The sequence below is a fragment of the Panicum virgatum genome, chromosome 6N (genome assembly GCF_016808335.1).
Source record: "Panicum virgatum strain AP13 chromosome 6N, P.virgatum_v5, whole genome shotgun sequence".
NCBI lineage: Eukaryota > Viridiplantae > Streptophyta > Magnoliopsida > Poales > Poaceae > Panicum > Panicum virgatum.
Genome location: NC_053150.1, coordinates 4077118 through 4103786, shown reverse-complemented (window position 1 = coordinate 4103786; position 26669 = coordinate 4077118). Strand labels below are relative to the sequence as shown.

Sequence of the window (26669 nt, the reverse complement as noted above, 5' to 3'; positions counted from 1 at the left end):
TCACGTCACGTAATTAACTTGGTTTCCGATCGTGATTAATACCTAATATTCCTCATTAATATTTATTTAAGAGTCAGAATTAATATTTTGATGGGAAAAATACGGAGTACCAGACAGACAGACGGGCCGGGTGAATACTGAAAGCCCAGTCAGGCGTCGGCCTGGCCCACACTCTACGGCCCATTCCAGCTTGAAGGTTGGCCTGGCCCAACAAAACCTCGCCTGCAACTCGAAGGGGGGAGAAGAGGAAGAAGAGGGAGAGAGGAGGGGAGCGAGGGGAAATTCGCCATGGACATCATCACGCAGCTGCAGGAGCAGCTCAGCGATATGGCCATGGTGGCGGTCAACACATTCGGCCCGCTGCAGCGGGACGCGCCGCCGGACCGCCTCTCCAGCAGCTACCCGGACCCGCTCAACCCCAACCCTAAGCCCGAGGAGGACGCCAAGCCCCAGGCCCCGGCCCAGCCCGGCGCGGCGCCGGCGCCGGCGCCGGCGCCGCCTCCCGCGCTTCCGCCGCAGCCGCCCGCGCTCGACCTCGCCGAGCACCCCAAGGCCATGAGCCACGCCCTCGTCCTCGCCGCCAAGAGGGTACGGTACTCTTTCCGCCCCTCACCTCTCGGCCTCGCCACCTGCTCGACCAAATGCCCGCCCGGGATTGCCACAATCGTTTTGTGTTGCTGCTGCGAAAATGCGAGGGCCGAGGGCAGGGATCTGACTGTAGGCTGTAGCTACTCGCTTCCTAGTTTATCATGTCTTTGAGACTGAATGGCTAGTTACTGTATTAAACTTTGGCTTGATTTTGCTTCCATGGAGTGCTGCTTAGAAAACCATGTCTTTGCCATTGAAACTGTGGTGCCACTTACCAGTCTTTATTTCTTGCTTCTGTGCACTGCTTGGCTGAAGTGCGCCATTTTCAGCTCCATCGTGCTGACGAAATCAGCTGGAAAAAAGTGTCATTGCTCACAATTTCTGCAGGCGGTAGAATGATCCAAACATGATATTCCTGTTTCCCGGAAAAAAAAACATTTCTTTGTTTGTTGTGTGCGTGTGTGTTTGTATGTTTGGTCCATCTGAAAAAGCATAGTTGAACTTTGCCTGTAGCAATTGTTGATTGCTTTCAACTTTGTTCTTTTCCCACAGAGGAATAATTTTGGTCCTTTTATGCATTTCGATGCAGATTCTTGATTGCTTTCAACTTTGTTCTTTTCTCACAGAGGAATACTTATGATCTTCTTATGCAGTTTGATGCACTTGTTGCCGCTTTGCCACTGTCATCAGAAGAGGATCAGTTGAAAAGAATCCAAGAGCTTCAGGTGGATATCAGACAATCAGATTAATTTGTCAAGCACTAGTTTTCTCTGGTGGGCATCATGCTAACTCCTACTGTAAATTGTGTATAAATCTGATATTTGCAGGCAGAGAATGAAGTTGTGGGATTGGAGCTTCAGAAACAACTTGAAGCTGCTGGTAGCATGCTCATCACTTTTCTAAGTTCCTGCATCTCCATGAATTTCTTAACATGGTATGGCTGATTACTGATATGATGAATCTTGCTGCTCTTACAGAACTGGAGTTGAAGCAAGTCGAGGCCTTGTTTAATGAAGCGACAGACAATTGTATAAATTTGAAGAAGCCAGATTAGTATGCATGTAAGTTTGATGAACTCCGATTTATCCTTTATTTTTTGTTTTGGTTCATGACAGTCCTCGCTTAGGTTTCCATATTAATTATCTTTAGCAGTTGGAAGTTTTTGCCACCCAAAAATAGGCCACTCCATAGATCATATAACAGGTTTTATGATCTTCCTTGTGATATTTAGCATTATGATTTCTAGATGCACAAAGTAAATAACTAAAAAACCATATGACTTGCAAAGGAACCAATTTAATGAATCTCTTTGCATATGTGATCTTGACATCAATTTTTCCATTTGTTACTATTTGTCCTGTCCTGCTGACGTATAATATCCAATGTCTGCCGTAACAGGTTCGCTGAAAGCAAATTATTCCCATGAATGGATGACGATGAAGGTGGGAGACATGAATACCAGAATAACCTTTATCACGTCTTCTTAAATTCTCAACTGATTAGATCTGTAAACATTAAAGCCAAATGGATCTCGTCAACTTTTGTGTGCTGATATTCCGAGAGCACCTGCTGGATTAGGAATTAACATATCGCATGCTTGTATTCTTGTTGGATTTGTCTGGCCTTTTATGAGTGTATTGTGCTGGTATTCTTGTGCATGGATCTGGTTCTTATCGGCTGCCTTCATTTGGGATTTTTTTAACGTAGTTTGGTCTTCAACTCCCTTACTCCTGTTCTTAGGACCTACAACTCAAATCCAGCCCCTGGCATGGAATTGAATGGAATAGTATTGTGAATGAACATGGTATCATTATCTAAAAAGTTACTTGGACAGAAAAACCAACATTGGTAGATCTTTAGAGATTATACTTAGACATAAAAGCTCATATTGAGTAAATTCTAGCATATCTGATGGTGTAACACATGAACAAACTAAAAGCGACCATTCATCATCTTAAATTCTTATTTCATCAGAGCCGGTGCTTAGCCGCGCCACAGTCCTATCTCAAGCATATTTGCAGGCGCCAAGACCTGCAACAACATCAGCCATGTCAACCCTGAACAGTTTTTACTTACAGCAAGGTACTCCACTCTCTGCTTGCTTACTGGGGTCGGTGATGGTGATGAGGCCGGTGCCGTTGAAGAAGCAGTTCCAGGTGTTCCTCCCCCTTGCCTGGTAGTAGGCGTTCATCGCCACCGACGCCCGCGACAGCAGGCTGTCAGGACGGGTGCAGCCGCCGGTGCCTTGGATGGCGCCGCAGTCGCTCTCGGAGCAGGCAAACTCCAGGTTGCCCTGCAGCGCCGCAGCCTCTGCCGATGGCTTGGCGACGCACCAGGTCTTCGTCGCCTGAGAAGAAGGAAGGTCATGCTGGTTTGGATGCTACGGATGATCAGGAGGAGATTTACCTTACCTTTCTGTGACTGTGCCGTAACGGTTGTGCCACTGCTTCTGCTACTGCTGAATGAATGAATGAAACTTCGTCGGTGAAGATGATCAGATAAGCAGATAAAATCTGTCAACAAAGGAAGAGATTTGGAAGGGAAAATTCAGAAGAGATGTTACCGTCAGTGTAAAGCTCTGATAGTGTGAGCGCAACACAGAAGGCGAGCATTGTGACATTGGACGATGCCATTTCTGTGTTTTTTTTTTTCTGGATCAGAGAATGCAAGAAACCTAACAGCAAACTTGAAACAGGTTTTTTTTTTTTTGCAGATGATTTGCTGACGAGGTGGTTTTGGTCTGGAGAAATTTATAGGGAGGAGGACGAGGAGCAACTGAAGCAAAGGAGCAGCACAAAGGGCGTGAGCAGCAGAAACGGTTGCTATCAACGCGTTTTATGGCCAGCATTTACTGGGATAGTAACGGCTGTGTCCGTTGAAACATTGCCACACTTAGTATTCCAATCATCTTAAGGGTTTTTTCTCATTTTCAGCTATCGTGGAGCTGGGAGAAATACCATCTTTAAGCAATATGTTAAATCTGAGAATCGTAGAAATTTAGTAGGGCTTGGCAATATATTGGAACAAAATAATCACAAAACTGTACAAGTATTGTTGTGTTTTTTTCCTTTTTTCCAAAAAAACAAATAAGACATCGAAACATTCAAAGCGCATCGAAGTATTATTGGAAATGCAGAAATGTAGAAGCCGTATAGGCTTTAGTGTTTTTAGGAACAAATAATCCATGATCAAAATTAGAAATTTAACTGGGATTGGCTCTTTCAGGAGCAAACTGGTACAGAAACGGTAGAAACCGAAACAATTCTTTTCCAAGATTTTGTGTGTGCCTTTTTAACAAGATTTAAATGGACAAAATGCAACGAATCGACACATTTTAAGTTTTTAACAATATAATCAGCCGATGCACATTGTAGCACATGTGTGTACAAATTAATATTCATAAACAAAAACAAATGGAAGAATTCTTTTTTTTTCGCGACCGTGACTGAGCACGTTTTTTATTAAGAGGGAAGCAGTTACAAACATAATCTTGATGCGGCCAAGCAGAGCTTAACCGCCACAAGAGCACAAAAGACTAAACAAAGAGAAACACACACAAGCCAGAAAACACAACTACAACAAGAACAGCAGCAAAGCAACACGGAGATGACAAAGAACACGACCAACACCACCCACCAGAACCCTACAACTGAACCTGCAAGCAGAGATACAACGCCCAGGGCACAAAGATCTACGACCTGGCAAAGGGGGCAAAGCATCCACCCTAACAACCAAACACGGCGGCAAAGCATCCGCCCGAAGCAAACTTCAACCAACGCGACGACGGCGGCAAAGCATCCGCCAGCGAAGAGGAACCAACGACCAAATGCGACCCGGGCGATGCAGATGAAATGAAGCGAAGGTAGGCGCAGGCACAGGAGCATCCACCACCAGCAAGACTTCCAAGACAACGCCTTCAGGAAGGAAACAACGCCTTCAGGAAGGAAACAACGCCATAGGCGCCGTCGTCGTCCGACCGACATGGTCTAGGTTTTCACCCAGAAGGCAAACCGGAGAGGGAGGGAAAAGGGCAGAAGGATGACACCTTCAAGAAGGTAAACGGCGCCCGAAGGCGTCGTCGTCATCGGACCGCAAGCGGATCCAAGGCTTTCGCCACCACCCTTTCTAACCCAGAGCCAACGGCGGACAGAGCAAGCAGCGGCACAACCAAGGACCCGGGCCACACCAAGAGGCCGGCAGCAGCAGCCTCGACCACCAGCCACCGAGAGCGGCGAGGACCGGAGGCCGGCGGCCGGCCACCAGACACCGGCCCTGACAAGGGCAGGCGAACGGAGGCGCGACCAAATGAGGCGGCGCACTGCGAGCCCTGGCCACTCGAGGCGAGGCCCGCCCGGGGCAAGTGACACAGCAGCTAGGCGTAGCGGCGGCGGCGCAACCGGGAGCCCTGGCCCCCCGAGACGACGGCGGTGACGCAGCCAGGGCCATCGACAGCGGCCATGGCCAAACGAGGCCCACAAGAAGGGCGGCGGCACGGCCGCGGCCCCACAGCCACCACGGGGCGGCGGGAGAAGGGCCCGCCCCGAGCGAGCGGTGGCGCGGCAGCAGCCCCCCGGCCACGTCGAGCGGATGAGAAGCAGAGTGGAGTGTCAGGACCCGGCCCTGGCGGCGGAGGAGAAGCGGCGAGGATGCAGACCCCGAGCGGCAGCAGCGCGGCAAGGGCGGTGTCCCTCCAGCCGAGCCGGCGGCGGAGCCGCGCCCCGACCCGGGCCTGACGGTGGATCCGGCCACTGGGGGGCCGGATCCGGCGAGGAGGCGGCCAGATCCGGCCCTGGTGACCGGCGGCGGCGGAGAAACGACGAGGATGCAGATCGGGGGGAGGAAGGAGGTAGGAGAGAGAGGAGAGGACGAGGGGGCGCGGGCTGGGCCGACTTCGGCTCAGCCGCGGGCCGCCGCCGCCCGGACGGTTGGCGGGCGGCGGCGCGGGGTGCCCCCCGTGTCGCCCGAGAGAACGACGCGGGGGGATGCAGACTGCAGAGCGAGCAATGGAAGAATTCACAAACTAATAAACGCTTGCTCACAAATGAACCATTGGTTGCTTATCCAAATTGGAGACCAAGAGGACCTGACCTTGATCCCTTTTCACACACATTTGACAATCTGTACATGATCATGGCATGTTTTCTTATGGCGCCTAAACTATGTTTTCTTATAGAAATTTAAGTTATGTATGATTTATCATAACATATTGTTCATCCCGAATATAGCCTCAGCTTCGACCGTATCGGCTGTCGACATATTGGGCATCTGGTGAGGCTCTCCCCACATTCCCTGCAACACTGTTGTTTGCACAAAACCCAAAAGAAAACGAGAACATTAGCAAGCATGTTTTTTTCAGATATTCTATTGGTTGGTTGTTGCATTGCATTGTTATGAACCAGAGACTCTGAATCTGTCCTCACCATGTGTCCACAGCCAAATGCCACATCCTTGGCATTGGTGAGGCAGATTGGGCACACCTGCATGGACAAGAGAACATTCGTTGTGACACTGTTCCAATGTGTGAGAGTGACCACAGACTCACAAATTCAGAACAGAAGTAGCTGCTGACACAGTCCTGTCTTCTTGGTCCTCTATTGATAGTTGTTACCTGATCATCTCTCGGTGCTGCAGGCTGTGCCGATCCGGCGTTAACGTTGCTGGATCCCCTCCTCAACGACGGTTGCCTCTGCGCAGGCGGCAGTGGCGGCGGCGCCGGCGTAACCCTCTTGGCGTTCCCCGTCGACCGACTGCATCCATGTTCAGACACCATCGGGAAAGTTCATGTTCAGAAAGCTTCAGACTTGGCAACAAGTCATGAACAATGCTTAGTCTGCCACATCCTGCATTACCCTAGGATGCCGAGCTCGACGGTGGCCTTGTACTGGATGGGGACCTCCATGAGCGCGGCGAGCGCGAACGCCGACTCCTTCTGCTGCGCCGTCGTGCTCCTCGCCATGATCGAGGTGAAGTTCACGAACTGTGGATGCAGAGAGGATCACATCGCAGAGATGTGAAGGAAATTTGTAATCATATATCATCGATCAGACTGTGGGCGCTGATCGATCCTTCACCTGGAAGTTGTCGAAGTCGCGGGCGGGGAGCTTGTCGTCGAACTTCTGCATGTCCTCCCATGGCCCATCCCCGACCCCAACCAGGATGATGGACAACGGATAGGAGCTGAGATGAAGCCAAGTTTCAGACGTTTTCACAGTTCAGAGACATGGCGTCGTGTCTTGATGAGCTAGTAGTAATAGGACTACCTTGCCATGACAATGGAGTCCACAGTTCTCTTCTCCTGTGGGCTCAGATCGCTGTCACCCGTGTCAACACTCCTAGTCACCTGAATCACATCATTTTCTTAACAGATTCAGTATCGAAGTCCGGATGATCCATGGATTCTCTGACAATGCAAATGATAATGCAATGCAAGCACCTGTCCATCTGCAACTATGACGAGAACATGGTACTGCCCTCCGCTCCGGTCCACGATGTCGACGGCCGCCTCCACGATCGGCGCAAACGACGTCGGCCCTGCCATGGCAGACGACACTGACATGTTAGCAATGCTTGCACAACAGCAAAACAATGCAGCAAGTTTTGCAGAGGATCGATTGATCTGGTCATCACCGGATAGCCTGAGGTGCGGCACGATCTTCCTGTAGCAAGCCAGGACCTCCTCGAAGCCGTGGCACGGGGAGTTGTCGCGGTGGAAGCTGAACACGTTGCTATCATGGGTGGTTGCTGCAGCAAGATCACGAAGAAGATGAAGGGCACAGCAAGATGCAGGAACACACTAACAATGAGCCTGTTCTTGATGAGATCGAATAATGGAGTTTCACTGGAGCTCACCGTCGCCGAAGCCGAAGCAGGGGATGAGGTTGTCCTCGTCGAACGGCGCCAGCGTCTTGCCGATGATGCTGATGGCCTGCTCGTAGGGGTTGGGCGTGTCGCCCAGCCTGTGCAGGCTCTGCCCGCCGAACGACTGCTTCCCTGAACTCACCAAGTTAACCACCCAAAGATCGTCGCACATTTCGTCAGACCAATGTGAATCGAGAACAACAACAAGATGGACACGACATCATCTGAAAAACCAGTGCAGGTTGCATCTTCTTCAGGGTACCTGTCCACTCATTGCTCTTGGTGAAGTCTATGCCGAGGATGAGGTTGGATGACTCCAGGCCCTGCTGCCGCAGCGCCGCCGCCACCTGCGAGCCGAGTTGCAAAGTTGAGGCCTTGAGGATCGATGGCACAAGAACATCGTACAGACATGTCACATGTTTGATTCATCTTGACGCGCTCGTGTTTTTTTTTTCAGAAAAAAATCCCAAAAGGTTTTTGTTTTCCTTGTCAAAATTAGTGTCTCGTTCAACTTTTTTTCTGCACTGAAATTTCGAACAGGAATCGAGCCAAAGAAGAAGCTGCTAGCAGGTGGATGGGCACCTGGTCGAGCGAGGTGAAGGTGTCGGGTATGTACGAGTACTTCTTGCTGATCACCGCCCTCCGGCGGCCGCCGTCGTAGGCCGCAGACGGCTGCGGGGCCAGGCCCCGGTGCTGGGCGGCCGGCGCCCTCCCGCCTGGCCGCCGGTGGCCGCCGAACAGGGCGCCAAACACACCGCCCATGCGCCGGCGGTGGTGGCGGCCAAGCCGGTAGACGTTGCCGCAGGCCGGTGGCAGCAGCCGTCTAACATGCGAGGGAGGAAGAGCTAGCTCTTCTCGTTCGCCGGAGCGAACAGGAAAGAGAAGAAGGCGCCGCCGCTGGCAAAGGATCCGCGGAGAACCGGCTCACGCGAAGAACAAGTGAACAAGAGGATGGCACGGCGCAGGGAGAAGATAAAGCTGATTCTTTCGCGATGAAAAGGAAGAGATTTCGGGAAGTTGCGATGAAACTTCTTGAGCCTTTCGTCGCTCGTCGTTGCAGCATTGCTATGGGAGAGTGAGAGGAGGAAACATCTTTATGGATGCTTAGCCTCGTTGGAGCATCTCCTCTCCAGCGGTGCTGTCGATATCAGGTGACTGGATGACGTGGAGGTTATTTAAGGCGAGTTTTAATGCACAATTTTCAAAATCGAGAATTTGGTAACTATGCTGGTTGAATTTTACGGGAACGAAGCTTTTCCCTTATCTTATCTTGTAAAGCTCTTCCTCATCTCTCCAAGTAACGGTACTGTCAAGTCAGCAAAATTGCTGATGTGACATGGTATTTAGTGCTTATAAAAATTTTTTATGAAATTTTCATTGAGATTCTTGCATATCCTCGGTGTGTGGGTACATACATGGAATCCTCCTAAACATGAAAACCCATCTATAACTCGTGTGCATATATTCGAGTCCGACCGATCCCGGATCAAACCCCAAACGTTGCGATCTGAACACGATGTAATACTTTAGTTTTACTGCTCTCCAGTGATCTCTATCGAGATTACTTATTTCTCTTGTACTAAAACTCTTCTTTCTTCTTAATGAAAAATGTGCTCAGACACGATCGCTAAAAAAATTGATCTGAACACCCTTGATGCTCCATTGCTGGCGTCGAAAGATTGGTCGCAGAGGCGTGGGCTGCGTCGAGATTCTTGCATGAGAAATTGTGGCGGTGCAGGCGATTTGGATGTGTTGGAATTGGTGGTGAGTCACGTGATGGGTGCACCATGCCGTGTCATCCTGTCTCGCAGCCAACAGGACCTTTGAAGAAAGGGATCGGATCGGAGTTGTTCTCACTTGGCTTCGTACAGTTGCTGTGGGAACAAAGTCAGAAACTTCATAGTCACGATCAGAGCAACAACCTCAAAGTTCCAAATGGATGATGCACTTGAAGATGAAATGAAACTACCGAGTGCATCCGAGGGCTCCATGTCCGAAATTACTCCTAACCGACTAAGACCGCTGAACTTAGCCCTGTTCGGATGGGTGGAACGGCTAGCTGGACTGGATGGAAACGACTGGCTCGGCTGAATCTAATCCTTTTCAGCTGGAACCGTGCCTACCAGCCGAAAACAGTGCCTAGCCACTGGCCTAGCCATCCGAATGGGCTGCTCATTGCTCGTCCAAATTTGCATTTTCGACTGGGACCGGCTTCTAAATTTTCCTGGCAGCACCTCTGCAATGGTTTTAACATGTTTTCCACAACCACCTTTGCAATGTTCCACAATCTGAAGTGTTTGAAAGTGGCTATTTTTGCCAACAACTTATACTTGATTTTTGTCTTGCCATTCATCATCAAATAAAGTCGATATCGTGCGCATTGGCCATAGTCCCATGCATAGGCCATAGTGGAGAATCGTGTTCTTCATTCATAGAACATTTTGTATACATGATATATAAGCAATAAAAGATGGCGCCAAAGGTGACAAATGTCCCTCCTGTGTTGTGGTCACTGCCCGTGGAAGGAATGGCAGCTTTTGAAAGGAGGTGCATAAGTTCGATGTTTGGAAATACTCCCCCCTTTCTCAAGCTATTCTAGAAGGAGCCAATCGTATCAAGATTCTTCAGTTTGATGGTTTTTGGCTATTGATAGTTTGATAATTGGTTATTTGTGCATGTCCTTAGTGTTCATAAGATTATTCATAGGAGTAAGTGTATGTGCGTGTTGTGAGTGTTTATGTTTGTACTATATTCTTTTTAAAAAATATTAATTTTTTTGAGAGGGTTTAAAAAAATATTAAATGATTCGGTTTTTTGCTTTACTATGATCCTCTCCGCGGCCCATCTTCTTCAACGGAAAGAAGGCCCAAATTGGACCATGCGGCCCAAATATTCGGCCCATCGAAAGCAAACCAACTCGATTCGCCATCAATTCGTTCCCCCACCCACTCACCCTACCTCCGCCTCCCTCCCGCCGCGCCGCCCACCGCCGCCGCCGCGCCGCGGCCTGCGGCTCTGCTGAGCCCACTCCACTCCCTCCCTCGAGCCGCCGCCGCCTCCGACCAAGTTGACGAGGTCGACGTGCCGCTACCGCGATGGCGCAGGCTTCGGCCGCCGCGGCGCTGCTGCGGCGCCTCAGGCGCCACCGCGCTGGCCCCGCCGCCGCCGCGCTTCTCCCTCGCCGGCTCGCCTCCTCCGATCCCGCGCCCGCTTCATCCTCGCCGGGTGCGCCGCCCGGGCCGAGCCACCACCTCTCGGGAGATGGTGGAGGAAGCGGCTGCGGCCGCTCCGCCTGGCCCGCCTCCCACCCGCGCCCCCGGTTCCCTCGGCGGCAGCATGCGGCCGCTATGGCTACCAGGGCGGCGCACCAAGCTGCTTCCAGGTAGAGATGCCCGCGCAACTTGCTCCTCGCTAGCTTCTTCTATCCTCCCGAAATGCTGGCTCTGCTGGCGACTGTTTAACGAAGCAGCCATTCTGTCTTGCAGCCCTGAGAGCCCTGTCACGGCAGCGTCAGGTGATGCAAGCACTAGCACCGCCACTGCTGCCTCGCAGTCTGAGATCGTGGATTTCATCAAGTCGGCGTTTGGGAAGCTTGAAGGTAATTATACGACCGCTTTTGTGCTCTGTGCTCATAGTTAGCGCCCGGCTAAACTACCATTTGAGCTGGAACTTATTTCGTTGCTGCTATACGCTGTCATTGTTATGGAAGCAGACCCAGCTTTTTTCCCTACTGTTGAGTATTAGCGTGGTCACGTCTCCCTATCTGGCATGCTGGTTATTGAGGAGTTATGTTCTTTGCAATTTTAGTGTCCCAACAATGCAGAGATGGGATTCTTTTCAATGATGTCTGTGACGGTTGGAAATTGGAATACTGTAGGAGTTTTGTGTCCTTTGTACATTTGTGGCATCTTTGTGGCTTAACTATATATGCAATTCAATATCTAGAGCCTATAATTGTAAATATTTTTTATTGAAAATCTGATGGAATGCACAGGCAACCAGAAAGTAAATACATACAGGGAACTAAAATCTGCCAGAACTACTATACCATGGACATGATAAAATGTTCCATAATTTTTTTAAGATTAAGTGGACTTGTATCTGATGCAAATTACAGAGCATGATAGTTGTGTCTATTCCTAATAGGAACAATAAGTTTTAATGTAATGGTATTTTTTCCAGGGTTTATTTCTATCTTTTAACCCTTTCATTTATTTTTGTGGCGCAGGACAAAATCACTGTTGGTTGAACGCCATGAACGGCATTTGGACGAACTTGAATCAAGAAGGATTATATCTTGTTCTTTTGTATCAATCTTGTGGAACATTAAATAGCAACAGCAATCGTTCAGTTGCATTTGAGAGATTGAAATATCTGCAACAGAGGTAGTTGTATATAAACTTGCCAGTTTTATACTTGACTGTGATCTTGAACTTTTCTAATCTCCTCCCTTTTAGGTATCCACACCTGAATGTTTTTGCTGTGCAATTTGGGAGTGATGTTTCTTCCTTAGCTGCTCAAAGCCAAGCAGTCCATACAATAGTGACGGAGTATATTGCATTTCCTATCTTGATCTTACACAAAGATTTCTCCAATGTGAGGCTCAAACCCATATCAATTGTCACATTAGTAGAGAAATTTGCCGAAGTTTTCTTTTATCACTAAGCACATTCTACGTAGGATACCATCTCCGATTCTCCATATAAGCATTGAAGTACATTTCTTTTATGCATTTTAGCTACTATATAAATACTTTGTTAAAACAAAAAATGTCCTTTGATGAGTGTTCAGATGACAAATGGTGCTTGCTACTTGCTATTTGAAGGTTCTAAGGACCCTATGCTATTCACAAAGTGGGTTGAAGAGCCTGATCTGATGATTAAGGGTAAAATCTGAACAACATTTGCTACTATAAATGCTATTTTCTTGTCTATTTTTGCTGACCACTTTAGCTTCGCTGCGATTTGCTTGAAAAGTTGGTATCCTCCATATTTAATAATATTTCTTAAACGTTGAACCTTTCTGAATGCAGCCATAGAACTGAGTGTGTTGAAAGAAGAACCTTCTGGAAATGTTCTATCAAGAGTTTCTTGGCAGAAAGAAGAGGTTGTCAAAGAGCCATATGTTGGTTCCTTCAGAAACTTGTTACTTAACCACCCAGGTACCCAGTTGCAGCTATTCCTTCATGTAATTTATTACTTAAAGATCAGTGTGCTCCCTAAATATATGGATATATTGCATATTGCAATCAACTATATCTTTGGTTTTTTCCATCCAGATGTGGTAATACATAATTTAATGTACTGCAGCATGCGTATCAGTTGATGAAGATGGGGATCGTATTTTTATTTCTGACAGTAACCATCATAGGATCATCATTAGCAACAGCGATGGGATGATTTTAGACTCTGTGAGCATGGCTTGCTGTGTAACTTGGATTGCAGTTTTATTATATGAAGATGATTAATTAATTTTGCTCTTTTCCTTTGCAGATTGGATCTTCCCCAGGCTTTGAGGATGGCAAGTTTGAATCGGCCAAGTTCTTACGCCCAGCTTCATCATTTTATCATGCTGATGAAGACTGTCTATATATTGTAGATTCGGAGGTATTATCCACAGCAGATTTGCTTTTACCTATTCTTCTTGACGACATAAATACACACTTCTTTGATTTCTTAGATTGAAGTTGCAGGGTCTAGTTATTCTTAATTGTGAAGATTGACGGCCATCTACAACACTAAAGAATTGTCTGGTTTGTCCCTTTTTGAAACTTTTCGCAGAATCATGCTGTTAGAAAAGCAGATTTGGGAAGGAGGACTTTAGAAACAGTTTATCCAGTGTCTAATAAAAGCAATGGTATCTGGGGCTGGATTACTGATAAGCTTGGTTTGAGAAAAGAAGTTGCTCCAACTATTCAAGATTTTGATGCAGATTCAGTAACACTTCCATGGCATTTGATACACATTTCAGAGGATGACTTATTAGTTGCAGACCGCAGGTAGGTGGCCTCTTTTCATCGCCTACATCTTGACCTTTTTAGATGCCACTTTAATTAACTCACTCTCATAGCGTAATGCTACAATAGCTGTTTGTATAATCTGAAGCCTGATCTACCTCACACACCTTTTCTTCTCAACCCTTCCTATGTTGACCTTGACCCAGTTTGGTTTTGGGCTTGATATGCTAACATTTCTGAAATTCAACCTTGTTCACAAATTTATGTTGGTACTGATATTGAGGTCGAATCATAAATACTAATTGTCCATTCTTTTGGTTTATACGAGGGACAAAGCACATATTAGTGAAACTCATTGCATTCTCCGTTAGTGTTCAAATAATGTTATTATGATTCATGGCTTAATGCTATATTTTAGTTTTAATATTGCATACAGGCACAGTATGCCAACAGTCAACTTTGGATTTGGGGGGGGGGGGGGGGGGGCGATCTGGCAATAGTGTTATTAGTACTTCTTCTTACTCGACTTGCTATTTTGTTGTAGCTTTGAAAGTCCATGGATCCTGAGAATATCAACAGGCGAAAAGCAGGATATTGGAAGGTTAGCTTGGCTTCTTTTGTTATATATGCTAAGACTTATTTTTCCTAGCTCACTGAGCTAAGGTTGTGTGAAGGTAGAGCTGAAGTAATAGAGTCATATCAGCAAACTATAAATGAGAGGTTTGCCCTTCTTAAGGATATACACATGAATCGGCCATCAGGTGCTAAGGAACCTTATGATTCATTGGAGAAGGTCACCGGCAAGGAGCTTGTATCATCAGTCTCGAGATTTCATAATTACATTATCTTCAGTGATACAGGTTGATATATAATTTGTTTGATATTGAAGCTTTTTTGGTGTCAAATCATATAAAAGTTGGTTCCAATTTTTTCTCTTTTGTTTGAAGGATGTCAAAGGGTTCTGAAGCACAACTTGGATACCAAGATTACCTCAACGATTAATTTCTCTAACTGTGAGGTTCTAGGGTTGCCATATTGGTCTGTTTGCAATATCGAGAGAGTATCAACCTGGTGAGCTGCTGATTCTCTATCACGCATGGAATTGACTTTGCTGATTAAGGGATGACAGAAGCCTCCCTTCTTTTAAATGTTCTAACATTTCTTTCTCATTACCTTGAATTTGCAGGGGACGTTCAACTGAACAATTTGAAGAACATGCCCGTCAAGTAGATGTGCTTCCTGGTAAGTTTCAAATTGTTCATTTTCTTCTGCTGATACGTTTGGTAGTAGATGCTTAGTGTTGATCATCATAGTTAATTGCATTCATGTGATGTCTACCTGCAATTGTTGGATAGACCACTCCCCTTCTCCTTTTTCCTTGAGATGGTGCAATCATTTCATGATTTGTTGTCTGCATGACTGTGGTACAGAACACTTCTATCTAAGAAACTGATATTGCTTGCTACTCATTACATGTGTTTTCTAAGATTTTTATTTATTTTCCTTCAATTCTTATATTGTGATTTGGCAATAGAGTTACAAAGGAGCTATCTTTATTTGTGTAATGCAACTGCATAACTAAAGGAGCTTTTTGGATTCTGGCCATCATGGGAAGTGGGCTTAGGAGAAATGCCATCGTAGGAGGGGGTTTCGCCAACATGCCATTATGAAACACATCACACCCGCTGGAATGCCATCCAAAGGTCTTTGGTTAAATTTCTTCCCCTTCTACCCCTCTCTTTCCTTTTCCTTTCTCTTGGATGGAACGGAGCATGCTCTTGCTCGAGTGCCGGCTCTTGCTCGATCGCTCGCGCCCCGGCGAGCCCCCCTCCCTTATGCTGGAGGCGAGCCCCCCTACCCCCTACTCCGAGGCCTGGCTCCCACGCCATGCCTAGCTCCAGCGGCCGAGCGCTGGGAGACCTGCGCCCCCACGCCGAGCGCGCCTGGCTCCGCCGTACTGCTCTCCTTGTCGGGCCTCGGCGCGTACGGCGGCCTCGTCGTCGCCGCGAGGCCGCACCGACGCAGGAGCCGGCCCTCGGAGGTGGCATCGCTGCGGGAGGCGGCGGGAGGCGGGAGGCAGACCCGGCGCGGGGGTGGGGGCTGTGTGGGGAGGGGCGCGGGGGGGGGGGGGGGGCTCGCCGTGGGGGCGGTGGTGCGCGCCGCCGTGGGATGTGTGCGTCGCCGGGGATGTGTGGGCCGCCGGGAGGTGCGAGCAGGAAGAGGAGCGAGCGCTCGATCCGTTCCGTCGCAGAGGAAGGAAAAAGAAAGAAGCAGGGGTAGAAGAGGAAGAAAATAAGGTAAAGACCCTCGGATGGCATTCTAGCGGGTGCGACATGTTTCATAATGGCAAATCTTCGAAGTCCCTTTGTGGGATGGCATATCTTCGAAGCCCACTTCCCATGATGGTCTGAATCCAAAAAGCTCCTAAAGAACTTCATGAACTAAATGATCACGACACTAGAAATAATCATGGAAATTACTGTAAGATATTCTAATGCATAATCTCAAGAGGAACTCTCTTTGTTTTCTTACTTAGTGGGTGTTAGAATGTAATTGTAACATACAACCCACATTGGGCGTGTTGGCCCATTGGCCTTGTACACGTTGTAACCCTAGCCGACTTAGGCTATATAATAAAGGTCACCGCCCCACGATTGGGTGTGTGGTGTTTCTCTACATGGTATCACGAGTCTCGGGTTCCTAATTAGTATTCCCCTCCTCCCTTCCGCTTTCATCTCTCGGCGCCGCCGCCCTTAGCCCGGCGCGCCTCCACCGCCCGTGCGCCTTGACCTAGGGCGCGCGCCACCGCACCACCAGGCCGCTCGACTCCAGTCGCGCTGCCGCTGTGTAGCCGCGCCGCCACCTTGGCCGCCCGCTACCGTCGCGCCTCCGATCCGACCGCGCATCCGATCCGACGCGCCCTCCTCCGGCCGCGCCGCCTCCTAGGCCGCGCCGCCATGACGTCGTCCGCGGCTTCCTCCACCTCCGGCGTCCTCGGCTCCCAGTCCTCCGGCGCCATGGGGGATGCACTCGCTCCTCCGTTCTTAGCCGCCTACGCCTCCGTCAACGTGAAGCAGCACGTGCCGATCACTCTCAGCCTCGAGCGTCCCAATTACTCCAAGTGGAAGGCATTCTTCACCGCCCTCTGCGCCAAGTACTTGCTGCTCGGCCACATCGATGGCACGGAGGCCGCGCGTCCGACTGATCCCACGTGGTCTCAGCCCGACGCCTGCATCCGCGGTTGGATGTACGGCTCCATCGACGACACCGTCCTCGACCTCGCCATGGAGCCCGATCAAGATGCGCGCGCTCTATACGTCTCCATCGAGGCCCTGTTCCAGGTGAACCAGGAGTCTCGCGCCGTCGTCCTCGGGCAGGAGTTCCACAACATGTCCCAGGGCGACCTCTCCGTCGACGCCTACGCACAGCAGATGAAGCACACCGCCGACGCTCTCCGGGAGGTTGGTCACCCCGTGACCGCCCCCCAACTTGTGCTCAATCTCCTGCGCGGCATCAACCCCCGCTTCGCCAACACTGCCGACATCATCGCCAGCACGTTGCCGCTTCCCGACTTCAAGTCCGCCCCAAACACGCTCCGCATCAAGGAACTTCGGCTTGCCACCGAGGGCAAGGAGGCCTCGGCCTCAGCCCTTGCCGCCTCCACCGCCTCCTGCACGTCGCCGTCCTGCCGGTCCACTTCTTCTGCGTCCTCCAACCGTGGGGGTGGTGGCAAAGGCAAGGGGGGCAAGGGAAGTAAAGGTGGGCGCGGCGGTAGCAGCGGCGGCGGCGGCAGCGGCGGGCGCAACCAGTAGCAGGTCGCGTCATCAGGGGGCTCCGGCAGACGTCAGGCTCCTCAGCCGGCCGGTCCTTGGGTCTGCTTCAACCCTTGGGCTGCCCAGTGGCCCTCGCAGCAGCAGCAGTGGGGTGCACCGCCTGCGCCCCCGCCACAGGCGCACACTGCCTTCGCGCCGCCGCAGTTCTCCGGCGCGATCGGTCCCACGGCGTATGGGACTCCAGGCGGCTGGGATCAGGCCAGCCTGATCGCCGCCCTCAACCAGATGGCGGTTCAGGGGTCCAACCCCTGGGTCATGGACACCGGAGCGACATCCCACATGTCCTCCAACGACGGTATCCTACTCTCCCGTCTCCCGTCACCGCCGTCCTCCATTACGGTCGGCAACGGTCAATCTATTCCCGTTCTTAGTCGTGGCACGTCTTTTATACAAATAGCTGATCGTCCCTTTAATCTTGATAATGTTCTTGTCGCTCCGCAACTCACCCGTAACCTGTTATCTGTTAGACAGCTTACTCGCGACAACAACTGTTCCATTGAGTTTGACGCTTTTGGCTTTTCTGTTAAGGATCTCCATACCAAGACGGTCCTTCTTCGGTGCAATAGCAACGGGGACCTCTACACCATCCCGCATCGCATGCCTCCCCGCTGTCATGTCGCTGTCGTCTCCCGGAGCTGTAGCACTCCCGTCTTGGTCATCCAGCGCCCGCCGTCGTCAACACTCTAAATAAGCTATCAGCTATTCAGTGTAATAAAGCAGCCCGCCGCATTTTTTATGCCTGCCAGCTCGGCAAACACGCTAGGCTGCCCTTTGCTAGTTCGGTCTCTAGTACGTCAGCACCTTTTGAACTCGTTCATTGTGATGTCTGGACCTCTCCAGTTTCGAGCATTTCTGGCTATAAATTTTATCTTGCGATAGTTGATGATTATACACATTATTGTTGGACGTTTCCTCTTCGCCATAAATCTAAAGTTCATGAGCACATTGTTCAGTTTATTGCTTACGCTCACACAATTCAGTTTTCCTGTGCGCTGTTTTCAGGCAGATAATACCACCGAGTTCTTGAACAATGCCACCGCCACCTTCTTAGCTGGCCGCGGCATCCTCCTCCGCACCTTGTGCCCCTACACATCAGCCCAGAATGGCAAAGCTGAGCGGATGCTTCGCACTCCGAACAATGCTGTTCGCACTCTTCTGATTCATGCCGCCATGCCTCCCTCCTATTGGGTCGAAACTCTTTCCACCGCCGTGTTCCTGATCAACCGGCGGCCATCATCGTCCATAAATAACGGTATCCCATACTATCTTCTTCATCGCAAGATGCCAGACTACTCTATCCTTCGAGTTTTCGGATGCCTGTGCTACCCGAACCTTAGTGCCACGACTCGCCACAAATTATCTCCTCGCTCCGCGGCGTGTGTCTTCCTCGGTTACCCTCCTTCCCAGAAGGGCTACCGGTGTCTTGACCTCTCAAATCGCAAGATCATCATCTTGCGCCACGTCGTTTTCGATGAGACTCACTTTCCGTTTGCGGCTTCCAAGCCTCGACCGGATTCTTTTTATTTTCTGTTGCAGGATATCCTCCCCGCGCGTGCTCCGTCCACCTCGGACGTTGAGCAAACGCGACCCTCGGATGACGCCGGCGACCTAGTTGGGCTGGACCCTGCCACCCTATGGCACGGTGCTGCCGGCCTACCAGCTGCCCTAGCAGGGACCCCGCCCGGCTACCACAGCCGGCCCTCAGGTGCCACTGCAGGCCATGCCTGCCCCCTCGGCTTCTTGTGGGCCGGTCACCGCTGCCGCACCGGTTGCTGTCGACGTGCAGCAGCAACTCGGTGGCGGCCAGAGGCCTCTGCGCGTCTACACTCGTCGGCCTCGTCCACCGACGCCTCCGGCGCCGATCCCGCCTGCCGCGGCTCTTACTGAGCAGCCGCGCGAAGAGGTGCCGCAGGCCCTTGCTTCTCCTCCTCGGGAGACTCGCTCCCGGACGGGCTTCTTGCCGCCGCCCATCCAGCGCTACGGCTTCTCTGCGGCGACACCGACCCCGGCCTCTCCGCTGCCCGCCAACTCCCGCGCTGCACTGGCTTATCCAAATTGGCGCGCGGCGATGGCCGACGAATACAAGGCGCTCATGGATAATGGCACATGGCGTCTCGTACCCCGATCGCCTCGTGCCAACGTCATCACCGGCAAGTGGGTCTTCAAGCACAAGTATCGTGCTGATGGCTCTCTCGCTCGCCATAAAGCTAGGTGGGTCGTTCGTGGTTTTTTTTGCAGCAGTACGGCATCGACTACGACGAGACGTTCAGTCCGGTTGTCAAACTGGCTACCATCCGCGTCGTCCTCAGCATCGCCGCTTCTTGCTCCTGGCCGATACATCAGCTGGACGTGAAGAACGCCTTTCTTCACGACCATCTGAACGAGATGGTCTACTGCCAGCAGCCGCCCGGCTTCGTCGACACAGCCGCCCCCGACCACGTCTGCCTCCTGCAAAAGTCCTTGTACGGACTCAAGCAGGCGCCCAGGGCCTGGTACCAACGGTTCGCCAGTTTCGTCCAGCAGTCTGGCTTCACTGCTTCAACTTCCGACATGTCTCTCTTTGTTTACAAAGAGGGCATCGACATCGCCTACTTGCTGCTCTACGTCGACGACATCATCCTGACAGCTTCGTCGACTGCACTTCTTCGCCGCATCACCGAGCTCCTTCACTCCGAGTTCGTCATGACAGATCTCGGGGACCTTCATCACTTCCTCGGGATCTCTGTCATACGCTCTGCTGACGACCTCTTCCTCTCTCAGCGTCAGTACGCTGTGGATTTGCTCAAGCGTGCCGGCATGGCCGAGTGTCACTCTACAGCGACTCCTGTGGACACTCGTGCCAAGCTCTCTGCTACGGATGGCGCTCTGGTGGAGGATGCCACCTAGTACCGCAGTCTCGCTGGTGCTCTACAGTATCTCACACTGACTCGTCCGGACCTCGCCTACGCAGTTCATCAGGTGTGCCTTTTCATGCACGACCCGCGAGAGCCTCATCTTGCGATGCTCAAGCGCGTCCTGCTGGAATCGAGCCGAGCCTCGACTTTTTTCGAGCTTTCTTCGAAATCAATATATTCGTATTTATTATAGTCTCCCGCGTTGTTTGATATTCAACTTCAAATCGAGCATAACGAGCCGAGCCGAGCCTGCCAAAATTGACTTTTGTTCCAAATCAACTAATCTTTATTTTAAAAAAAGAACGAACGTAATCGGAGCAATATTGAAACGAGCCACCGAGCCAGCTTAACGAGCTTTTTTTCCAGCCCCATTGGTGGCATCGACAGTTTGACCGCCTACTCCGATGCTGATTGGGCTGGTTGCCCGGACTCTCGGCGCTCCACTTCGGGCTACTGCGTCTTCCTCGGCGACAACTTAGTCTCTTGGTCCTCCAAACGACAGACTACGGTCTCTCGTTCGAGTGCGGAGGCTGAGTATAGTGCTATTGCGCACGCTGTGGCTGAGACTTGTTGGCTTCGTCAGTTGCTTCAGGAGCTCCATGTGCCCATCTCTTCGGCGACGATCGTCTACTGCGACAATGTCAGCGCTGTCTACATGACTGCTAATCCAGTTCATCATCGTCGCACGAAGCACATCGAGATAGATATTCACTTCATCTGTGACAAGGTTGCTTTGGGACAGGTCCAGGTGCTCCATGTCCCATCGTCTCATCTGTTCGCGGACATTATGACCAAAGGGTTACCTGTACAGTTATTCACTGACTTTAGGTCCAGTCTTTGTGTTCGTGACACTCCCGCTTAGACTGAGGGAGAGTGTTAGAATGTAATTGTAACATACAGCCCACATTGGACGTGTTGGCCCATTGGCCTTGTACACGTTGTAACCCTAGTCGACTTAGGCTATATAATGAAGGTCACCCTCCACGATTGGGTGTGTGGTGTTTCTCTACAGTGGGCATTGCTCTGTAGTATGTTATTCAACTAAGAAAGCTTTGTAACCGGAGGGGTCAAATTTAACAGGAAGATGCAATATCACGGTCTACATAGACATTCCAGTTGACACTGAACTTGCTGCACCTTTAGCCGAGAATTGTATCTGGCGCCAGGTGAGGGGATCTGGTGCTGAGATTTCTGGTTCTGATGGACCAGAGACGGCAACGGAAAAGGTAAAAAGAAGCACTGACGTCATGGGCATCGTGATTTTTCCTAATAGCTTAAGTGCAAATCTAGTCGGTAAAAGTCTAATCCTTTATGTGGATACACATGCCATCAGGTTGGGATCGCACAGCAGTGGTACGACGAGTTGGACAACCTAGCATTCTCTGAAGTCGCCGAGGAACCTACTACTGCACATGGGGGTGACGATAAATCTGCTGATCAAAGGTACCAAGATCAGCGAAGGGTGCAGTTCACCTGCGCCGTGAACGTCAGCCCTGGGACATGCGAGGTACAGTATCATCTGAAGCAAAAAAAAAAAGAAGAAAAAATGAAGAAGAAAACTAATCATTCCTACGTGCTTCCATCCATATACCACAATAAGGATCAAACACATCGCACTGTCCCGTACCATTTGCAGCTGGTGGCCTCTGCTGCGCTGTACCTGAAGCTTGCGAGGACGATCGGCAATCATGTGGATCAGAAAGAGCTGGTGAAGCGGATCGTGGGATGCCAGCGCCGCGAGGAGCATGCGGGCGTGGAGGTGCTGATGGGGAGCCGCGGCGACGCGAGGGACCTGGTGGTGATGAAGCCCGTGCACCTGCGGCTGCGGCTGGAGTGCGGCGACCACCCCGCGGGCGCCACCAACAAGGAGACCATCAGCACCGAGTCCAGCCTCAAGATCAATGTCTCTTTGGACTAGCTCACTATCTGTTCCGATTTGATTCTTTCTTTTTTCTGGGTACGTGTCTTGTCGTGGCACGCACCACCGTTTGCCGCTACGTACTGTACATTGCTGGAGGCAGTCGTGATGCTCTTGTCGGTGTGGAAAGGAACAGCCTGACACGTTGCATAGTTTTTGTACCCACATGGAACATTTCAGCAGAGATCTGTGGAAATTAGTACGGAACCTGTAAAATCTGTCCCGATAAAAGGCAGGGAACAGCGCTACCATTTGTTTGATGATCTATGATCAGGGTGACTGCGTGCCAGCGAGCCTTAAAGTCAACTTCCATGTTCGCACCGACGTCAGCTACCCCGTTTTACAAGTAATCACTTTGTTCGCTTGGTTTGTCAATTAATCAATTAGTATTATTTTTCTCTCACACTAAATCAGCACCAACCACTAGTTAGTCAATAATACTTTTCTCTTATAACAAATTAGCATCAGTCATAGCCAAACGAATAGATTGATCATTGGATAGCCTCCCGCTTGTTAAATTTTCATCGTAGCGAATAGGCTCCCACACGTCAAATCTGATGGTATAGATGGCCAAACATGCGTCAAATCTGATGGTATTGCACGACACTAACCGGCAAGGTACTAAGTGCACCACAACGTGCCATGCTGAGACGATGTGCACGGTGACCTGGTGTATTCTTGCTGAACCAAGCCCGACGTTAATGGAGGTAGGCCAGGGCAGCATCTGGATCCAAACAGGATCTTAAAGTGATACTCAAATGGATGGTGCACCTAAGGCTGTGTTTAGATCCAAAATCCCAAAATTTAAAATTTTTGTAAATCGCTTGCATGGTATATTAAATATAGTCGGAAAATAAATCGCATTACACAAATGGACTGTAAATCGCGAGACGAATCTAATGAGTCTAATTATGACGTGATTAAACACTAAATTGCTATAGTAGAGCTACAGTAAATATATGCTAATGATGGATTAATTAGTCTCATTAGATTCGTCTCGTAGTTTACAGATGAGATCTATAATTAGTTTTGTGATTAGTCTACATTTAATACTTTAATGTTGAAAAATTCCCTTCTAAAATCCCAAAATCCAAAATTCAAAGTGAACTAAACACACGCTAAACTGATTTGATTAGCATAGGTGGCCACCAGCGGCGAGAAAGAACCACCGTCTAGACAACTAGGGGCAGACTCAAAGGGGGGAGGGGGACGAGGGCTAGGGGGATCCAGCCTCCCCTACCGGCCTTGTATCCAAGTCTTTCAACAACTTTTTGATATGAATTAAGGGCGTGTTTATTTACCAAAAAATTTTGGGTAATTTTTACAATACTAGTTAGGAGTATTAAACATAGATTAATTATAAAACTAATTACACGACGGGTGAACGGAAAATCGCGAGCCGAATCTATTAAATCTAGTTAATCGATCATTAGATATTGTTTGCCGTAGCACGACATTGTCTAATCATTGCATAATTATATTCATGAGATTCGTTTCGCGATTTTATCTGGATGTTATGAGTTTTGTCAGTTATCCACATTTAATACTCCTAATTAGTGGTGAAACACTCAAAGTTACTATAGCGTGGGAAAATTTTGGAGAACTAAACACCCCTAAAAAGAAGAAAAAGCCCTAAGAAGAGGAAAAAGAAGAAGAAATTGAGAGATGAGATCGACAAGGCCCTTTAATTTTATATTAATACTCGGATGGTCCATTTTAGGCTGCTTGCGGCTGCTCCTGTTGCATGCAGACGCAGCTGTGGCATGTTTGCATACAAATTTTGGAGTCAATGGAAGTGCTCACTTGGTTAAAATCTATAATACGTACATTAATTGCAAGATGTAATGCACGGGACACCTCACTGTTTCCGTGGATCCATCCGGCAGCGGCACACGCCATGACCGTGCTCGCCGAGTCGCGTTTCGTCGCCGTGACGCCCGTCGTCCCGCCAGAAGGAGAAAAATGTCGGCGCCGGCTTGCACGCGCAGACACTGTACACTGCACGACGGCACGATGGCGGTGCGCCGGTATGAATGATACACCTAAACTGATTTGATACGCATAGGTGGCTGCCAGTGGCGAGAAAGAACCACCGTCTAGACAACTAGGGCTAGGAGAACTCCAACCTCCCCTACCGGTCTCGTACCCAAATTCTTCAGCAATTTTTTGACATTAATCAAGAACAGAAAGAAGAAGAAGAAATTGAGGAAGGATGAGATCGACAAGGCCCTCTAATTTTATAGCCACCGCACAGGACACCTCACTGCTTCCGTGGATCAGGCCCGGCACAGGCCATGGCCGTACTTGTAACACCAGGAAACTGCGGACGGCCCGCTAGGGAGCCGCGGACGGTCCGCCAAAGTAACGCCTAGATATTTATCTGGTTGTGGGCTCGGTCGTCATCTCCTCATTCCTCCTTCCCCCATCGATCAGAGACGAGCTCCGCTCGTCCGTTTGCTCCGCCGTCGCCCCCTTCCTTCGATCTCCCTCCTCCGACCACCATACCTCGATTTCTTGCGCGAGCATCTTCCCCAGCACCTCCTCCACCTTCCCCGACCCCTAGCCCAGCTCCTCCCGACCGGAATCGCCCCCGCCACCGCCAGTCACCATTGGAGCTCGCTTGAAGCTTTGCTCCACTGTCGATCTGCTTCTCCGGTCATCCTCCGCCCGAATCTGTAACACCCCGGTGTTAATTTTAACGTTAATATCGTGCTTAATCACCAATTAAGGCTAATCACCGTCATTAGCGCTAATCGAGTTCGCATAGTAAACATCGACTTAGCTACGTTCGCTCTCGTTTTTCTCCTTGATCCGAGCCTCAAATCAACTTTCGCCCAAAACAAAAGTTGTAGATCTTCTCTTCCTATACAACTTTTATTTTGGCCAAATTTCAAGTTCCTATATCAAAGTTTGAGTTTAGGACGGTCAAACGCGAGTCAAATTCGGTCAAAATTCATTGTGCTCTACTGTTTTGCTCCTGTGCTCGCCACTGTGTCGCCCGGCGCCCATGCCAGCGACTGTGGCCGTCGGCGCGCCTCCTCCACGCATCGGCCGTCGCGATGATTGACCGCCGAGCGAGCTCGAGTTTATCCAGTATCGGTGCCGTCTTCGTTTTTCCTTCCTTTCATCCTCTTCCTTGCGCCCACGCCGAGCCGAGACGAGCAGAGCCCGCCGCCGGCGTTCCTCCGGCCAAACCCGCCACCCCCGCTTCGATTCAGAGCACCCTAGCCTCCGTTGCCTCACCCCGCAGCTACGCCGCCCCATCCCGTGCCCGTTCGAGCTCCTTCCCGGCCGTATCGGCCCTGCGCCGCCGTGGCCACCATTGAAGCTCCACGCCGAGCTCCGCCCCTCACGCCAACGACCCCCCTCCGGTCCACCTCCACCCGAATCGAGAGCGTGGTGAGCTTCCTCGCGCTCTCCTCTCCCTCCCCGACCTCTTCCCCGCTCGAATCCACCGCCGCCGCCTTGCCTGGCCGCCGCGCCGGCCACGGCCATGGCGCGCGGGCACGCGTGAAGCAGGGGAGGGCGCTGGGAGCTGGGCTCCCACTGACGTGTGGGGCCCGGCTGTCAGCCCCCCTTTTGTTATTTTGTTTTTATTTCCAGAAATTGTTATTTCGGCTGATATTTCATAAATGCATAATAAATCACAGAAAAATCCTAAAAATGCAAACTAAATTTTGTTAGGTTTCTAAAATTGAGATCTTCAGAAGAAAAATACTTGTGCATGTGAAATATCACTTTTGCCCCTGCTAAAAATTTGGTTTGTGCTTAATCTAGTTTATTTAATACCAGTTGTTCTGTTGCTCTAAAAATTATGAAAAAATCGTAGTGGCTTACTCCTTGCATGTGTACTCACTGAAAAATTTTCAGGTGCATGGTCTATGTGCATGTGTGTGGATCTATTGTTGTTTGATTTCTCTTCTAGGGTTAAAATAAATACTTTCGATCGTCAATAAATGTTGGAAAATTTATGTGGCATGCTTTATCGCTATCACGTTAAGCTGGTAAATTTTTGTAGCTAGATCTTGTATGCAAGTTAGGTTTTTGCTTATAAATTGCCCCTAGCTAAGCTTTTTTCTTTTATAAGTGTTGTTAGTTAATTATTTCATGCATGGGTACCCTCAACAAAGCAAGCTCCTGTCTTAATCTATGCTACTCTCAGCAAGTTTATTAGTTGTTGTTTTGAAGGAAACACTTCAGGCTAAAAGGTATTAGAACCAAAGACTGCACATCAGTTCTAAACCATTTCTGTCGTAACCATAGTTGTGAGGTTGCTCCGTAAATGCTTTTAGAGTTTGGTCCGTGTCTCTCGTTGTGTGTATTGCATTGTATTGCATCTTTTCATGAGTCTCATGCATGGCATATTTTTATTCGTGTAGACGCTAAAACCGAAGTCGCCTACGAGCTGATCGCCGAGCCGATCCAGGAGCCGCAAGCGGGATAGCAGCAGGAGGACGCAGTTGAACCCACTTCCGAAGAAGTTGCTAACCCCGCTGACCTGCAAGGCAAGCCCCGGAGCATAACCCTAATTTAAGTATTCAATGTTTATTTAAATAATTGTGCATTTAAGTTTTAGGAGTTGTATGAAACCCTAGTATGCATGTTTTTCCTTAGGTACCTGT

General features: G+C 49.8%; 4 protein-coding genes across 7 annotated transcripts; 2 read left to right on the top strand and 2 right to left on the bottom strand.

Annotated features, from left to right (window-relative positions):
- Positions 1-247: 247 nt before the first annotated feature.
- LOC120677646 (mediator of RNA polymerase II transcription subunit 21-like) lies at positions 248-2246 on the top strand. The gene is made up of 5 exons (XM_039958812.1): positions 248-588; positions 1242-1313; positions 1416-1467; positions 1566-1649; positions 1987-2246. Exons 1-4 carry the CDS (start codon positions 289-291, stop codon positions 1640-1642), a joined length of 501 nt encoding a protein of 166 aa, XP_039814746.1. The 5' UTR covers positions 248-288; the 3' UTR covers positions 1643-1649; positions 1987-2246.
- Positions 2247-2377: 131 nt separating this feature from the next.
- LOC120677647 (major pollen allergen Ole e 10-like) lies at positions 2378-3579 on the bottom strand. Of its 4 annotated transcripts, none has more exons than XM_039958817.1 (4): positions 3152-3570; positions 3000-3043; positions 2695-2935; positions 2378-2619 (listed from the first exon to the last, which is right to left on the bottom strand). In XM_039958817.1, exons 1-4 carry the CDS (start codon positions 3219-3221, stop codon positions 2594-2596), a joined length of 381 nt encoding a protein of 126 aa, XP_039814751.1. In that variant the 5' UTR covers positions 3222-3570; the 3' UTR covers positions 2378-2593. The 4 variants fall into 4 exon arrangements, with proteins under 4 accessions (XP_039814751.1, XP_039814750.1, XP_039814749.1 ...); XM_039958816.1 differs by having other exon boundaries at positions 3000-3046; positions 3152-3564; XM_039958815.1 differs by having other exon boundaries at positions 2399-2935; positions 3152-3579.
- Positions 3580-5609: 2030 nt separating this feature from the next.
- On the bottom strand, positions 5610-8522 carry LOC120677643 (E3 ubiquitin-protein ligase RGLG4-like). Its single transcript, XM_039958808.1, has 11 exons — positions 8029-8522; positions 7709-7793; positions 7438-7578; positions 7216-7329; positions 7022-7119; positions 6849-6928; positions 6660-6765; positions 6438-6565; positions 6197-6335; positions 6009-6065; positions 5610-5885 (listed from the first exon to the last, which is right to left on the bottom strand). Exons 1-11 carry the CDS (start codon positions 8206-8208, stop codon positions 5799-5801), a joined length of 1215 nt encoding a protein of 404 aa, XP_039814742.1. The 5' UTR covers positions 8209-8522; the 3' UTR covers positions 5610-5798.
- A 1880-nt stretch (positions 8523-10402) lies between these two features.
- On the top strand, positions 10403-22353 carry LOC120677642. Its single transcript, XM_039958807.1, has 16 exons — positions 10403-10828; positions 10932-11044; positions 11675-11831; positions 11904-12042; positions 12238-12331; positions 12479-12607; positions 12756-12856; positions 12939-13052; positions 13227-13444; positions 13947-14003; positions 14081-14262; positions 14350-14473; positions 14589-14644; positions 21210-21355; positions 21463-21636; positions 21766-22353. Exons 1-16 carry the CDS (start codon positions 10542-10544, stop codon positions 22045-22047), a joined length of 2373 nt encoding a protein of 790 aa, XP_039814741.1. The 5' UTR covers positions 10403-10541; the 3' UTR covers positions 22048-22353.
- Positions 22354-26669: the final 4316 nt, after the last annotated feature.